At 35.4% G+C, this 17,198-nt stretch overlaps 1 protein-coding gene across 1 annotated transcript in view; it reads right to left on the reverse strand.

The window, feature by feature from the left end:
* Lmpt (four and a half LIM domains protein limpet) overlaps positions 1–17,198 on the reverse strand; it is a 277,526-nt gene that overhangs the window by 244,575 nt on the left and 15,753 nt on the right. Inside the window, exon 2 of the mRNA XM_089088396.1 lies at positions 3,437–3,602. Within this exon, the coding sequence (XP_088944522.1) occupies positions 3,437–3,602 (166 nt within the window). The remainder of the gene's footprint in view (positions 1–3,436; positions 3,603–17,198) is intronic.

Below are 17,198 nucleotides of genomic sequence, written 5' to 3' on the forward strand. Positions count from 1 at the left end.
TTTTCCGCCTGACAGGCTTGAGTTTCAGCCGCTGGACTATACAAACACAGTAGTAACTGTTGTTTAGCAGATTGAAGCTATTTTCGACGCAAGCAAATTCCCAAAAAACTTGATATGTGGTTTTTGGAAAACAGGGAAGGAGTGATCAAATTGAGCTGAAATTTCGAGGATAAGCTCCCAGGTCCCAGGAAAGCTTATCTTCTAAATTTCAGCCCGATCAGACAACGTTAAAGGGGGGTTGTGGTGGGAAAAATTAACATGGGCTATTATCGGAAAACGAGGTTTTTCGTAAATATAAATTCGGGGGATAATTTTTTCGGTCTGAAAATATCAAAAGGCCCGGTAAAATTCTACTTTAGCTACTTTTGACTATCTTGGAAAGGGGTTAGGTTAAGAAAATGAAACTTTCAGGGATGGGTCTACAGGCTAAAGTATGTCCTGGGAATATATTTTGAAGTACCCACCTCCACTCCTTCTCCCTCTAGTGGGTCCTGACCTTTGATGACCTTTAAAAATATGTGAGTTATAGAAGTGAAACCTTGCAAAATAGATCTTCTGCTTAAATGAAGTACAACAAAATTGTTTTCAGCTTAACAACTTTGCTCAATCCCAATTTATAAGGTTTTAAAGATATGCAAATACATTTCCTAAATTTTGGAAATAAATTATTTATGTGTCTTAAAATTCTGCTCAAATAACTGAAATTGCATTTTCAGAGCTAAAGCCAGAGAAAAAGAAACTGATAACTGAAAATTAAGGTAAAATGTTGTTTTGTCAAAATTTTAATAGGTATAGACCTGTCATGTAGGCAAATTTCAGGACCCTCTAGAGAGAGAAGGAGTGGAGGTAGGTACTTCAAAATACCTTCCCGGGACATACTTTAGCCTGTAGACCCATCCCTGAACGTCTCATTTTCCTAACCTAACCCCTTCCCAAGATAGCCAAAAGTAGCTAAAGTAGAATTTTACCAAAGGCCCTAACAGGTCGAATTCTGCTTCGAATGAGTCCTCATTCAACCGGATCCGTTGCCAACTGTGGCCTGTAGGCGTGGCTAAGAAAAAAAAAGAAATGATGAATTTTAAGTGGCTATATTTGGTTTTTTGAAAACAGGGAAGGAGTGATTGGATTGAGCTGAAATTTCGAGGATAAGCTCCCGGGCCCTAGGAAAGCTTAACCTCTAAATTTCAGCCCATTCGGACAATGTTAAAGGGGGGCTGTGGTGGGAGGGTCCAAACTTCCGGCCCAGTTTACCCCATGAAGATAAAGTCGGAGGAGGAAGAAATTTCGCAAGTTTCTTAGTTTGAGCTTGGGCTACAAAATGCGATTACCGCCGTCTCTCTGCGACCTCTAGGACCTGATATCGATTAACATTGTGGTGGGTCGCCTCTTTATAGAGACACAAGTGTGCCTCCTTGATGTGAAGATGCTCTGGGGGCATGGCCCAGTGGAAATTTTCAGCGGGGATAGAATTCTCTTAGAAGTTTCCCTTTAGATCCGGGGGAGGTGGGAGTGTTCCGCGGTACAAATTCTTTGTGGGCATTTACCAGGAGAAGTTTTCCATGGAGAAATTTTCCACCGGAGAAATTTTTATTGGAATGTTGGGGAGGATTATGAAAAAAAAGCTCTGCATAGGAGGGATTTCAGGTATGACTCGCGAAATGATCAGAAATACAATAAAAAATTAGTTTTTTCCAAATATAGTTTGCCACGTTAAAACTCAAAATGAATATCCGTATATGAAAGGGGCTTCGCCCCCTTCTCAATACCCCGCTCTTTACGCTAAAGTTTGGGTCTTCGTCCCAATTCTTTAAGAACGAATCCTGAAACACAAGGGCCGTTTAGTTGGAATCAAGAGCTTTTTTAAAAGTGCTTAAAAACTTTAGCGTAAAGAGCAGGGTATTGAGGAGTAGAATTAAGGACAATTAAAATAAAATTTTTAGAAGTTAATTATTTTCAATTATAAATTCAGTTTTATTTCAAGTATTTCAGGCTCCGGTGAATTCTTGCAATATTCCCCATAATATCCGAAATTCTTCAAATAAATTTACCGGCCACTCTCGTATTGATTCACATTCTCCCTCCCCTTTCCAAAAAAGTAAAGTATGCCTAACAGTAATAGCTCTTACCAATGACATGAGAAAAGGAGAAAATATTTCAGATCTACTAAAATATAGCAATAATAAAAAAATATATATACTGATTCTCATCGATGGATTTGGTTATTTGAACACAAAACATATTGAACGCAGTACAAAAAAAAATACGAATGTGAAAAAATGATAAACTAATATAGAATCAACTACTAGAGAAAAGCTAAAGCACGAATTTTTGGGGTAAACCCCCACACCTAAAGAAGGCAAAGAGGGTGATTGAGAAATATCAAAAGGATAGTAATGTAAATGCTGAATATAAGAAAACTAGGTAGATTAAGAAGATAATTAAAAAAAAATCGTAAAGTACCAGAATCAGAGGCTCTAAAAAATTAAACCTAGGCGGAAAATTAGAGAGTAGGAAAAGAGAAGCTATAAACACAAAAAACTTAGTGGGTTTAACTTGATCAAAAATATTGTTTGCAATAAAGTTTAAACTAGTTTTAAGGCCCTACCTTAATAAATATTCTCTAGATGAGGTACATAAAGTTAATATTAATTCTTTATGAGAGGCCCTTCAGAAGGTGATGTAGGGTATTTCTGAGACTCCAATAGACTTCAGTGCGAAGTATTACGTGAATGGAGTGCGCTGATCAAAAAGTCTAGGTTTTATCTGAATTTAGTTGTGAGACAATTCTCCTATCAGAATTTCAACCCTAGACTAAAGTAAGAAAATTCCGAAAGAAGCAAAAGCTGATCTTTTTGTAATAGATTCTGGTTATCCAACCCTTTTTTTTAATGGAAGTGGCATTTGAAATTTTAAATCAACCTCTCCCCCCCCCCAGCAGCCTTACAGGAGCGATGTGCACCGTTGGCGCGATTGAAAAAATAGTTTGATCTTTGTCTGCTTAAAATGTTTTACATTACGTTTGTATGATACTTTTCTAGCTTTTGGCTCGTAAATTATACCTTAATACATATCAGCACATATCAATTGCTGATTCTTAAGTAAGTGTAATATATCTTTCTTCTTCTCAGCTTCCAGATATATAAAATATTTTAAAGGGTAAGATTAAAAATGTAATGTTCCCGAATGCCACTTTAAGGATGAGTGATGCCACTTTAAAGACTAAATTTTATCAGTTTCAGTTATCCTGAGACCTTGTTTGGAGGAGGGGGTTAAAGGATCTCAGGAGCCTGCTTTTATATTTACCAAAAGTAAAATAATCTTAATGTTTAGAAACTACCAAATATGCTCATTTAGAGGGTAGTTGATTTTTTGTCTGAGTCAAAGAAACATGCCTAAAGATGGGCTTTAGCCCATTTCAAGCTACAGTATTACTCACTTTATCAACAGAAAGACCAGCAGGGATCCAAGCGTAGCGATCCACCATTTTAGGGTCACGGGCTTCTTTAAGCTTCTCTTTCATACCCAGCTTCTCTAAAGCACCAACATTGTCTGGACCAAAAGCATGCTTCTCTCTGTCACACTGACAGGCTAAACAGCTTTTCCTATAAAATGGTATTATTTTGTATTACAGCTTTCCCTTTTGTTGTAGCTTCTCTTACAGCCATGACCTTATCATTCAAATGACTCTTGAAATCCTGAATATATTGTTATAGCACTTGAAACTGTACTTATAGCACTTGCAATTTGAAAACATGGCAAAGTACTTTCATTTACACGGCTAACACATGATCTTGAACAGGTGTCCATTATATCAGTTGCATCTTAGTCTCAACTTTGCATTATATCCTCTATTACAAGCAGAAAATTAAAGTTCTCCTGGGTATAGGGGCAGTTTCCCCCTACAGGCCTTATTGAACCACTTTTAAATGTAATTTTGCCACTTCCACACCTAATTTTACCCCCATATTATCATTTCCCTATGCAATAGTTTCAAGTGTAAACTTCTTTTTTGCATTTATATCGATAATTATTGTTATGTTATTTGTCATATCTTTTTCATTTTTTAGAATTCTAGTTAGAATCGATAAAGATTGCTCATAACCGGGAACAGCCTGATTATGGGTTCGGCTAAAACATAAGTGGTGACTGATCTAGTTATAATTTGATTGTAGTGAATAATTTAATTATTCACTCTATCAGTGACTGATTTTATTATAGTAAAACTAAAATAAAAAATAAAGGCAAGCCTGCATTCTCCTAAATTTTAATGTTTGAATTTTTAATTTTTAATGTTTTGAATTTTTAATGTTTAAATTTTAATCATTTGGAACGCAACAGCAATAAAGTGTTACCGTTTGTTCTCACAGCACAACATGCTGCTTGTTATCGTGGATGTTACCAAAATTAATTTAAGGAAGCCCAGGCAAGAGAAGGCAATTAATTATATGGCAATTCAATTTTAGGAAAGTAAATGACTAGGAAGGAAAAAGTATATCCTTTGAAAAGAGTAAAAGCACCAGTGTGGTGAATAATCACCCCTGTTCCGTTTGCTATCTTCTAGTTCTCAGTTTAAGAAATTATTTTGATTACATTGCAATCATGATTAAGTTACTGGTACTTGTTAATTAAACAAAACATACCCAAAAAGTGAAGTTAGATTAATCCTAATGAAATATAACCTTTAGTTTATACAATTATATAATTTGGAATATATATTTGCACATTAGGGGGGAGGGGTAAAGTATTTCGACAGCACCCCTAGCATAACTTAACCTACCCTCCTCCCACCTTAATGTGCAAATATATAGCCCAATTGTCTAAGTACAATGCATTCTATCACCCGCCACTCGTCCTTGTTGCTAAGAAACTGGTTTACTAAGATATTACCAAGGCGTAATTATTGAGTGTGCTTCGTTTAATTAACAAGTACCATGTTATTTTTCCTATTGTGTATCTTGCTATTGATTAATTAAAAACACTTTTTTCACAAAACAAGTTTTTCAAAAAAAGCAATGAACTCCATTAAACCAAATATGAACAAAAATAGAATCAAATAATCTACCAAGCATACAACTACCACAAATCAGTATCAATAAATAAATGAAACGCAAAAACGAACAGAAATTAAATAAATAACTGAGTCAAACTCAAAACGAGTAGAAATTATGAGTAGGGTTCAAAACCTCTATAGGCTACTTTCTAAAAGCCAGAATATGATTTGTACTTTACTGAAAAAAATCAAATGAATGTGCATTGTCAGTTTAGTATACATATGCTGATATTTATTCATTAAAATCTTAATTAATTTTTGATTTCTAAAAGTTGTAAAATTGAAAACATTTAAAAGAATCTTTCTGTTGGCAAAAAATTACAAAATTCCACATTTTTGTAGATAGATGCTTGACAATTCTACAGTAGAGTTTTCTGATACACTTAATCTGATGGTGCAATTTTCATTAGGATGCTTTTACTTATAGGGGTTGTTTTCTCCATTTTTTGGAAAATAAGACAAAATTTTCTCAGACTCTTATCTTTTGATGTGTAGCTCTAAACCTAGTGAATCTTATATATTTGAGATGAGCATAAAAATCCAATTCTTTTGATGAATCTATTGTTTTTTTACAGTTTCGATTGATATTGAGCCACATCGCTCCTTACTTATACTTCGTTACCATGAACTGTTTGAAAAATTGACTTAAGGTTCTTAAGTCAATAAGATTTCTATCGCACTGTAAGATTCGGCAAGGTGATTCCCGGGACTTGTACTGAACTTGAAGAGAAACCTCCATTTTGTTTACAAATTAAATTAAAGAAAACAAGTTTTTTCAACTGAAAGTAAGGAAAAAAATAAAAATTAAAACAAACAAGAATTGCTACATATGTGAGGTGGTTTGCCCCCTCACATACCTTGCTCTTCACGCTAAAGTTTTTTAGTATTAAAAACAAGTTCATATTTGTCTAATTAAATGGTCCTTACGTTTCAAGAGCCGTTCTTAGAAGTGGGACAAAAATTCTAACTTTTGTGTAATGAGCGAGGTATAGGGGAGTGAGCAACTCCCTCCATGTACTTAATAATATCTGTTCCTTTTAAGTTTTGATATTCTTCTTACTTTCAGTTGAAAGAATTTGTTTTTTTAAATTTAATTTCTGGTCGTTTTTAAGTAATTCCAGGAAATCTGGCTCCTCAAACCCGGAAAATTCCATCTTCGAACGGAAAATCCATAATGGTGAAAGGTGAAAATTCCACCCGAAAAATTTCTTGCTGACAATTCTGACTTAAAACTTTTTCTTACCACATTTTCATTTGAAAAAGACTAAGATCTGATTATTTTTCAAATGATGCCGGAAATCTCCCTCCATGGAAAAAATTACACACGAATCCTCCCCCCTCCCCTCTAGTAGATAGGTGCTCCTGTAAAACATTTCCCCTGGAGAATTTCTCCCATGGAAATCCCCCCCCTCCGACGGAAAGATCTTCTAGACAGTTCCAGCCCCGTGCAAATTTCCTCCGGACAATTCCTCTAATATCTCCACACATAAAATTGATTTGGCAAAGAGAAAGTAAGACAAATAAAAGTAATTTCGCATAGGAATTCTGGCAAATTAGCCCAGAGAAAAATTTACCCTGGAAAGTCCACCCCCAAAAACTTTCTTCCCCATCGAAGATTATTCCCTGGGAAAATCCTCCAGCAGAAAATTTACCTCCCCCCGAAAAACATTTATATACTTCTAAATAACAAATATTACACTAAGCAATGGGCAAATTTCATGACTTACAGACCATTCCCCAGGGTGTACCTAGTTCCTGGACTTTTCAGCTATGGACTATATCAAAATTTTGATCGGACGACTTTGTGGAAAAAGAGGGCGTGGGAGGGGGCTAGTCACCCTCCAATCTTATTGGTCACTCAAAAAGAGCACTAGAACTTTTAATTTCTATTAGAATTAACCCTACCCGATATTCTAGGACTATTGGCTCGATTCGACTAAATAATACTATATTTAATGAATTTTATATGTTTTGAATCAGCATTATAAGCTGATTATTCTGATGTATCTATTGATATCAAAATTCCTTTTTTTGGAGTTTCGGTAACCATTGAGCCGTGTCGTTCCTTAATTGCAACTAAATAAGAAAAACACATTTTTTTTTTCTACTGAAAGTAAGGAGCAACGTTAAAACTTAAAACGACTTTGGGGAAAAACGGACTGGGGAGGGGTTCAGGCTGCCCTCCAATGGCTTTTGGCCTTTTTGGGCTTTTAAAAAGGGCACTAGAGCTTCTAATTTACGTTCGAATGAGCCCTATCACGATGTTCTAGGACCACTGGATCGATACGATCACCCCTGGGAAAAAACGAACAAATAAACATGCATCCGTGATCTTTTTTCTGGGAAAAATACAAAACTCCATATTTTTTCAGATAGAAGCTTGACACCCTACAATAGGATTTTATTATACACTGAATCTGATGGTGTGATTTTCATTAAGATTCCAATACTTTTAGGGTTCCCTCCTTTTTTCGAAAATCAGGCACATTTTTTCAGGCCCGTCGCCTTTAGTCAGTAAGACTAAATTTAATAAAACCTTTATATTTAAAAGCAGCACAATAAGTCAAATCTTTTAATAAGTTTATTGGTGTAGAAGCTTCGCTTTTTAGAGTTTCGGTTGCTATTGAGCCGGGTCGCTCCTTACTTACAGTTCTTTACCACAAACTATTTGATTCATTACCTAGAACTGTTTGATTAAAATTAAAGAAACCTGAATACCTTAGAAGAAAGAAAGGTAGAATTTATAGTTTCAAAATCCACGCCTAGTACTAAATTTTGACTGCAGATCGACTCCTGTAAGATTTACCCTTTCATAAGACAACAATTTCCGAGTTCATAAGAGCTCTCTGTTCCGATTGGGGATGAAATTCAGAAGATATATCGCCTATTTTTCAATTCGCGCGGTAAAAATTACCTGGTAGTTTCATTATTGTATCGTAACATCCTTTTAGGTTTAGGAGAATTTTTTTGTTCAGAATTATAGTTATTACGCACAAAATAAAATTACATTGTAACAGATGATTAAGGTGCAACTAATTGTTCTTTAGTTGCACCTAATTGCAACTAATTAAAGTATTAATTCAGTAAATGTTCCAAAATATTGCATTAATCAAATAATGAGATTGCACACCTCCTTATAAAATACGTCAAGCTACTTAAATCCAACTTCAGAATCAAGTATGCCTTATTTGAACAAAAAGTTTAAATTTGAAACTTAGAAAACCTGTTTTGTCAATAATCCTAGATTATTCTTAATTCCTTTTTTAACTCTTCTCTATGCTTATTTTGTGCTTATCTACATAAGAGTAAAGTCATGGTGGAGCTTTATCTACATAAAGGTCCAACTCCCCTTTTCCTCTTCTGCTTTTAAGTTGCCTACTTAGAAAAGAGATCCTATAGTAATTAAACAAACTTCTCTATTTTCTCAATTGTTTACTTGTAAACTTTATTTTATTTCCAAGTGTCATCACTTTTAAATTTTAAATTTTTCTAAGTCCTTCGCTAAAACATTTTCGAAGTTTCCAAGAGTGATTAGAAAAGAAATTAGATTTACAAATTTCTGCAAAAAATCACATATATCAGTTCACTTTTATGTCAGGTTTCAACTAATGAATCAACTGTTTGAGCGGAGACATTACGAGACTTCTAATCGAAGCAAAAAAGAGTTTATTTTTGGAAATTTTCTCCTAAACATGCTTTCAAATATCCAATTCGAGTATTAATGCGTGACACTCGAGAAGAAAAGGTGCGAGGCAATAAATAGGCAGTCTAACTTCAAAAAAGTATTCCTGCATTTCTCGCTTATTAAATAGTAAGGATAATAAATTCAAAGCAAAAATTAAATAGAAAACTTTTAAATAAAAATGAAAATTAATATCAGCAAAACTTAGATCTATTCTCCTTGCCCAGGTTGGACCGCTTTAGATTTAGATTTGGGGCATTAGTTTTCTGATTTTGGTATAAAATAAATTTAAAATGTCAGGGACACTGAAAACAGAATATGATATTTTAATTTTCTAAACAGGAATTTACACAACCATTTACGTCTTAAAAATTCAGAGATCTTGGGAATAATAGGCAGCGCAATAGCGCTGCCTAAGTAAAGAAAGATGTGGGCACAATGTATTATATTTTTGTTTTGTTTTAGACCAGGGTACTTCGTATCAAAGGAGTTGTTGTGGAAACCTTTAAAAAGGCTGATTCGACTGGAAATTGAAAGGGATATCTTCTCTTTTAATGGTTAAAAGTGATTGGAAGGCAACTAACCCCCCTCCTACGCCCATCATTTCCCCCAACACATCCAATCAAAATTTTGAGAAAGCTATTTTGTTAAACGTAATCGAAAAGTCCGGAAATTATGTCTTTGAGGATGACAACCCCCCCCCCCCACACACACACAGTCCTTAGGGCAAGGGTTTTAAGTTATGCAATGAGAGCATTTACGGTTTATATAGAAAGGGTGATCGTATAAACTTCGGAGGGGGCTCATTGTATTGGTAATCAGACGTTCTAGCAACCTCTTCAAGATTCAGAGTGATCAAAGGGTGGATATCCCTTCCATAAACCTCTTATTTTCTCGAAATGCATCTGACAGAAATTTTGAGATGAATATTTGTTGTCGTAAAAACTTCTAAAAAGGCTCATTCGATTCGACATTGAAGGGGCTAGTTCCCCTTTTAATAGTCAAAAGTGATTAGAGGGCAATTCACCCCTCCCACTCCTATCATTTCCCTAAGCACATCCAATCATAATTTTGTGATAGTCATTTTGTTTAAAAGTCCGGAAATCAGGTCATCGAGGATGACAACCCCCCTCCCCCCTACAGCCCTCAGGGCAAGGGTTGTAAGTTATTCCCAGGTCTATCAAATACCATGCGATTGTGGCAAATATTATATAGGTAGAACACACCAGAATTTAGAAAAGCGCATACAACAACATAAAGATGATATTGTCAAAGCCTTAAATTCTAATATTTCCACTGTTTCATCTGATTCTGCATTAGGCAGCCATATTTTTGAAAATCCTAACCACAATATACTTTTTGATGAATCTGCCCTTATTAGCAATGACCTAGGTATAAAGCAGGTAGTACGAGAATCAATTGAAATCAGACTTAATATTAATAATAATATTTCCTTAAATAGGGACTTGGGGGAATATACACTAAATGCTCTATACACAAATTTAATTAAAAATGATCTTACAAAATATTTTAAAAAAACGATAGACATTAACACAGAACCAGTTACAAAAAGACCTTTGAGGTTAGCTGCCAAAAAGGCTGGATTAGCAATAAGAACATGTTTTTAATTTATTTTCTTTCATTTCATTGAATCGTCTTGTTTTACCTTACTTTTTATCAGTCCTGGTTGAACTTCGCTGAAGTAATGATGCTAGGATTGTTTTGAAAGAATTTCCACTTTTTTGGTTTTATTGGTCGCATGTTGTTGTGAGTCTTTTTTCTTTTATATATTTTGGTCTTGTTGAGGACGGCCCTTGGACATAGGGCCGAAATATTCATTCAAATTATCTCCACTGTCTTACAAAAAGATTTCCCTTTTGTTCTTCGTACTTTTGTTGTTAATAGTCAAAAGTGACTGGAGGGCAACAACCTCCCCCCCCTTCTCACGCCCATCAATTCCCAAAACACATCTAATCAAAATTTAAGATAGCCATTCTGTTCAGCGTAGTTGAAAGGTCTGGAAGTTATGTCTTTGAGGATGACAACCCCCCTCCCCACAGCTACCAGCGCAAGGTTTGTAAGTTATGCCCCGAGAGCATATAAGGTTCTTATGGAAAGGGTATTCGCATAAAATCAGGATGGGGCCTTATTGGATTGTAAATCAGATGTTCTAGCTCACTTTTTAAGAGTCAAAGTAATCGGAGGCACCAGCTTCCCCCCCCCCTACGTCGTATTTTCTACAATTACATCTGAAAAAAATTGAGATAGCCATTTGTTCAAAAATAGTCTAAAGTTCATTTAATAAGGCCTTTGAGGTGGACTGAATCCCCCAGAGTCTCGGGGTAAGGGTTGTAAGTTATGACCCGGGGGTATATAAGGTTTTTGTGGAAGGGGCGGTCATATGAACTAGAAGAGGCTCATTTGATTTAAAATGTATAGTTCTAGTTTCTTTTAAAGAGTCAAAAATGATGGAGATAAACTAGCCTCTCACCCTGACATCCTCTTTTCCCAAAAAGCATTCAGTTGAAATTGTGAGATAGTCACTTTCTTATTAATAGACCAAAATCATATAGCAATGTCTTTAGGGTCGACACAATCCCTCAAGGTCCATTGGCAAGGGTTGTAAGTTACACCCGGGGCATACACGGTTTCTATGGAATGGGTAGTCGTATAAACTTCGGATCGGATGAGCTCATTTGATTGGAAGTTGGAACTATCAACCCCCTCCCCCAAACCTATCATTCCCCAAAACATATCCGATCAAAATTTTAAGGGAGTTATTTTGTTCAGCATTGCTGGAAGGTCCAGTAATTATCTCCTTGGGATATCAACCTCCCCAAAGTCCTCAGGATAAGGGTTGTAAGTTAGGCCATTCGTTCATTGTTTACGCCTAAAATATGTTATTCAGGAAGGTGTGCATAATTGAATTTCACTTTCCCAGAAGACGAAGGGAATTCAGGTGACACTTTCAGAGAATGTTAAGGGGAGTCTTGAACTAAATCAAAACATGCTATTTGTATACGGATTGTCAAAAGGGTGCAACACAGGAATAACTGAGTATATTAATTTGGAAAATTCAGGAAATAATAAGGGAAAATTTGAACTAAATCAAAAGACGCTATGTGCATGCATATCAGAGGCAACGCTATAGCGTTGCCGATAGTAAAGGCCATACGGCTCCAAATGTTTTATTATTATTTATTTATTATTATTTTTTTCCCCGGAGGCACTTCATATGAAAGGGGTGAAAGATCTTAAGCCGAACTGGCCAGCTATGACAAAAAACCAACAAAGAGAAAAATCTCTAAAAAAAACAAACAAACGAGACTGTGGCCAGTGGAGAGAAAAGAAAAAAACAAAAACAAAACAACGCGGATATTTCGCCTGTATACAAACAAGGCGTCTTCAGCACGAAAGACACACAAGAAGAACAAGATAAAAAAAAAACAAGATAAAACTAAAAAACCAATAAAACCAATGTTTTTGAGGAGGACACTCCCCCAAAACCCTCAGGGCAAGGGTTTTAAGTTTTGCCCTGGGGAAATATAAGGTTTTTATAGAAAGCGTTGTCGTCAAAACTTCAGAAAGGGTTGATTCGATTGGAAATTTAAATGGCTAGTTCCTTTTTTAATAGTCAAAAGTGATTCTAAGGCAACTGACACCCCTTTCACGCCCACCATTTCCCCAAACACATCAAATCAAAATTTTGATATAGCCATTTTGTTCAACGTAGTTGAAAGTTGTGGAAATTATATGTTTGAGCAGGAAACTCCCCCCACAGTCTTCAGGTGCAAGGGTTATAAGTTATGCCCTGGGGGTATATATGGCTCTTATGGAAGGAATGTTCGTATACACTTCAGAGAGGGCTCATTTGATTGGAAATTGAAAGTTCTAGTTCACTTTTTAAGCGCCAAAAGGTATTGGAGGGTAACCAGCTTCCCTCCCCCCCAACCACTTTTTTGCCAAATGCATCCAATAAAAATTTAAGATAGCTATTTTGTTAAAAATAGTTCAAAGATCATATAAAAAAATTCCAGTGTCGACACAGCCTCCCGGGGCCCGGGGGCAGGCGTTGTAAGTTATGTCCTGGGGGCATATATGGGTCTTATGGAAGGGATGCTCGTATAAACTTCAAAGAGGACTCATTTGATTAGAAATTGAAAGTTCTAGTTCACTTTTTAAGAGTCAAAAGAGATTGGGGGCACCTAACCCTCCCCCCATGGCCTTTTTTCCTCAAACCCATCCGATAAGAACTTTGAGATAGCTTTTTTTTATATAGTTCAAAGACCATATAACGAAAACTCAGGGGTCAACACAGCCCCCCAGGGCCCGGGGCAGGTTATTCCCTGGGGGAATATATGGTTGTTATTGAAGGAATGCTCATAAAAAATTCAGAGATGGCTCATTTGATTGGAGATTGAAAGTTCTAGTTCAGGCTTTTAGAGTCAAAAGAGGTTGGAGGGCAGCTAGCCCTCCCCCACGCCCCGTTTTCCCCAAATGCATCCAATAAAAATTTTGAGATAGCCATTAGGCTAAAAATTGCTCAAAAGTCAGATAACAAAAACTCAGGGCTCAACACCCCCCCCCCAGGGCCGGGGCAGGTGTTTTAAGTATTGCTCGGGGGGCTTATATGGTTCTTATGGAAGGTATGCTCGTATAAACTTCAGAGAGGGGTCATTTGAATGGAAATTAAAAGTTGTTGTTCATTTTATCAGAGTAAAAAAGATCAGAGGACGACTAATCCCCCCCGCCCTCCACGCCTTTGGGTGTATCGGAGGGATAAACCTATCCGATAAAAATTTCAGGTGACCATTTTGTTAAAATAGTTCAACCATCAGATATTAAAAATCTAGGGCCGATAGAACCCCCCAGGGCCAAGCGACAGGCGTTGTAAGTTATACTCTGGAGATATATATGATTCTTATAGAAGGGATACTCGTATAAACTTCAGAGGGCTCATTTATTGATAATAGAAAGTTCTAGTTCACTTTTAAAGAGTCAAAAGAGACCGAAGCTTAATTTAGTCCCCCCACGTCCTTTTCCCACAAACCCATCCAATAAAAATTTTGAGATTGCAATCTTGTTAAAAATAGTTCAAACATCATATTATAAAAACTCCGAGGTTGACACAAACCTATTTTTTCACTTTGATATTGTTACTTTGATATCAGTTTTGATACTTTGATGAATATTATATTTTTTTAAGTTTGATTTTGAAATAAGGAATTTTTAAAAACTTGAAATTTTTGCAATCAAAAACGAACAAAAATTAGTTAAAAAAACTTTTCGAAATATAAGTTTTTCAAAGAAAAGTAAGCTCAGCAGATACAAATACTTTTTAAAATTCAAACTCAAAGTGACCAGAAATTACTCTTAAAGAATAAATGAAACCCAAAACGAACAGAAATTAAATAAATAATCTTAGCAAAAACATAAAACAAGTAATAATATAAATGAATAAATAGATCTTAAAGCGAGTAATGTTTGGATTGAATATGAAAATCAAGCTTAAGACGAAAAAATTATTTTCCTATTGAAGTGCAAATGAAACTTAAAACGAACAGAAATTAAATAAACAATCAATGCAAACAAACATACAATAGATATTAATATAAATTAATAAATAAATCTTAAAACGAGTGAAACTTAAATTGAATATGCAAATCAAGCTTGAACCAAGCAAAAATCACCACAAAAAAGAGTTTGGGTATGACCTCCTTCTCTCACTGTAAAAGTCTAAAACCTACTGCGTCATTGGCACTTTACTGAAAACTATATGCGTCTTGAACAGTCTTGGAAAGTATAAACAACGTCAAATTGAATATTAGATGTATAACGATATTAGTAGTTTAAAGATCCATCAGTTCAAGAATTTATTTCACTGTAATTGTATTTTTATTTTCAATGCTGTAAGAGATGGAAAAGAAAATATTTGTAATAAAATCCGTTTTCAGTTAAGCGCCAATGACGCAGAAGGCTTTTGGTTTTTATTTACAGTTAGGAAAGGAGGCAGTATCCAAACACTTGTTTGTAGTGAAACTATATTCGTCTTTGACAACTTTAAAAGAGCTAATAAATTAAACTGAATATTTGATGTATAATGATATTAATTGCCGAAAGCTCATCAGTTCAAAATGTTACTATAATTTTAATGTTTATTTTCTATATCAAGTACAAAAGAAAATATTTGTCATAAAATTGGTTTTCAATAAAGCGCCATTGACGCAGTAGGTTTTAGACTTTTACAGTAGAAGAAGGAGGTCCTACCCAATCTCTTGTTTGTGGTGATTTTTGTTCGATTCAAGCTTGATTTGCATATTCAATTTAAGTTTCACTTGTTTTAAGGTTTATTTATTAATTTACATTAATATCTATTGCATGTTTCTTTGCATTGATTGTTTATTTGATTACTGTTCGTTTTAAGTTTCATTTTTACTTCAATAGGAAAATATTTTCTTCGTCTTAAGCTTGATTTTCATATTCAATCTAAGCATTACTCACTTGAAGATCTATTTATTCATTTATATTATTACTTGTTTTATGTTTTTGCTATGATTGTTCATTTAATTTCTGTTCGTTTTCGGTTTCATTTATCATTTAATAGTAATTTCTGGCAGTTTTGAGTTTGAATTTTAAAAGGTATTTGTATCTGCTGAGCTTAAGTTTAAAATGGCCTTTACTTTTCTTTGAAAAACTTATTTTTCGGAAAGTTTTCTTTTAATTAATTGTCAAAATAGCGTATATCGAGAATTGATTTGGGTATCAATTTGGAACTTCATATAATGTGTACACTACTGCTAGCAGGGGCGTCCAGAACCTTTTTTTATTGGGAGGGGGCGATCTTCGTAAATTTTACTGAATCGCTACCTGATTTACGCCGAATTTTCTGCAGAAATCAAGAATTTTGCAAAATTTCTGACGAAATTTTCGCCTTCGGCGAAAATTTTACTGAATACCAAAAAAGTTGAGGAGGGCACGCCCCTCCCCCCGCCCCCTTCGGAACGCCCCTGACTGCTAATATTACTGTTACTACTACAATTACTACTAATACTACTACTTCTATTACAACTACTTGTAGGGCTAAGAACATTGAGATGAAAATTACAATAAGTATATGAACATACAGGTTATCATAGGACATATCAACAATATCATAGCGGTGGCTAATTGTATTAAGTTGAAACTTCCAGGACTTGATGAGAGAATGTTCTACTGACCAAAAGGCAATAGGTTAAAACTATTACTGCTAGTAGTACTAGCGCTATTCAATGCTATCAAACAGTTCATGGTAACAAACTGTAAGTATGGAGCGACCCGGCTCAATAGTAACCAAAACTGTAAAAAACGTAATTTTGATACCAATAGGTACATCAAAAGAATTGGGTTTTTATGCTGATTTCAAATATATATTTCATTGTCCATTGCCCAGTTTAGTCTTACCCATCAAAAGTTACGTGCCTGAGAAAATTTGCCTTATTTTCGAAAAAAGGGGGAAACAGCCCCTAAAAGTCAAGTGATCTCAAATCACACCATCAGATTCAGCGTATCAGATAACCCTACTATAAAGGTTTCAAGCTCTTATCTGCAAAAATGTGGATTTTTGTATGTTTAGCCAGAAGATAGATCACGGATGGGTGTTTATTTCTTCTGTTTTTCCCCCAGGGGTAATCGTATTAACCCAGTGGTTCTACAATGTTGGGATAGGAATCATTCGAACGGAAATTAAAAGTTAGAGTGCCCTTTTTAAGTGACCAAAAAATTGGAGGGCAACTAGGCCCCCTCTCCCGCCCACGTTTTCCCCAAATCATCCGATCAAAATTTTGAAATAGCTATTTTGTTCTTGATAGTTGACGTGCCTAATGACTATGCCTTTAGGTATAACACGAAGCCTTCATAGCCCCCAGGGGAAAGGTCTTTAAGTTATAAAATTTACCCATTGTTTGCACATTGTTTATGTTATTGGGATGTAGGCATAGATTTTTGAGTGGGGGGGAATTTTCTGCCGGGGGTTTTTTCATGGGGGAAGTTTCCATGGGGAGGGAAGTTCCCAGGAATTGAACTTGTCAGGGGAAATTATACATTGGGCTGGGGGAATTTAATAGAATTCTAATACAAAATTCTTTTTACATGTCTTGCTTTCTCTTTTCCGTCTCAATTTTACACGCAGAGTGGTTAAGACTAATTATCCGGGATAAAATTTTCACCGGGATTGAATTGTCTAGAGGATATTTCCTTGGCGAGGGGGTTTCTTCGTGGAATTGGGGCCAGATTTCCTGGCATTATTTAAAAAAAAACTATCAGAAATTAAAAAAAGAAGTTTTTTCAGCTAAAATTAAGAAGCAACATTAAAACTTAAAACGAACAGAAATTATTACGCATATTAAGAGGGTTGTCCCCCTCAACACCTCGGTCTTTACGCTAAAGTTTGAAATTTGCCCCGATTCTTTAATAATGACTCCTGAAATA

The sequence above is a fragment of the Artemia sp. Qi Xiang Cuo genome, chromosome 1, assembly GCF_049724085.1.
Source record: "Artemia sp. Qi Xiang Cuo chromosome 1, ASM4972408v1, whole genome shotgun sequence".
In the NCBI taxonomy this organism is placed as follows: Eukaryota; Metazoa; Arthropoda; class Branchiopoda; order Anostraca; family Artemiidae; genus Artemia; species Artemia sp. Qi Xiang Cuo.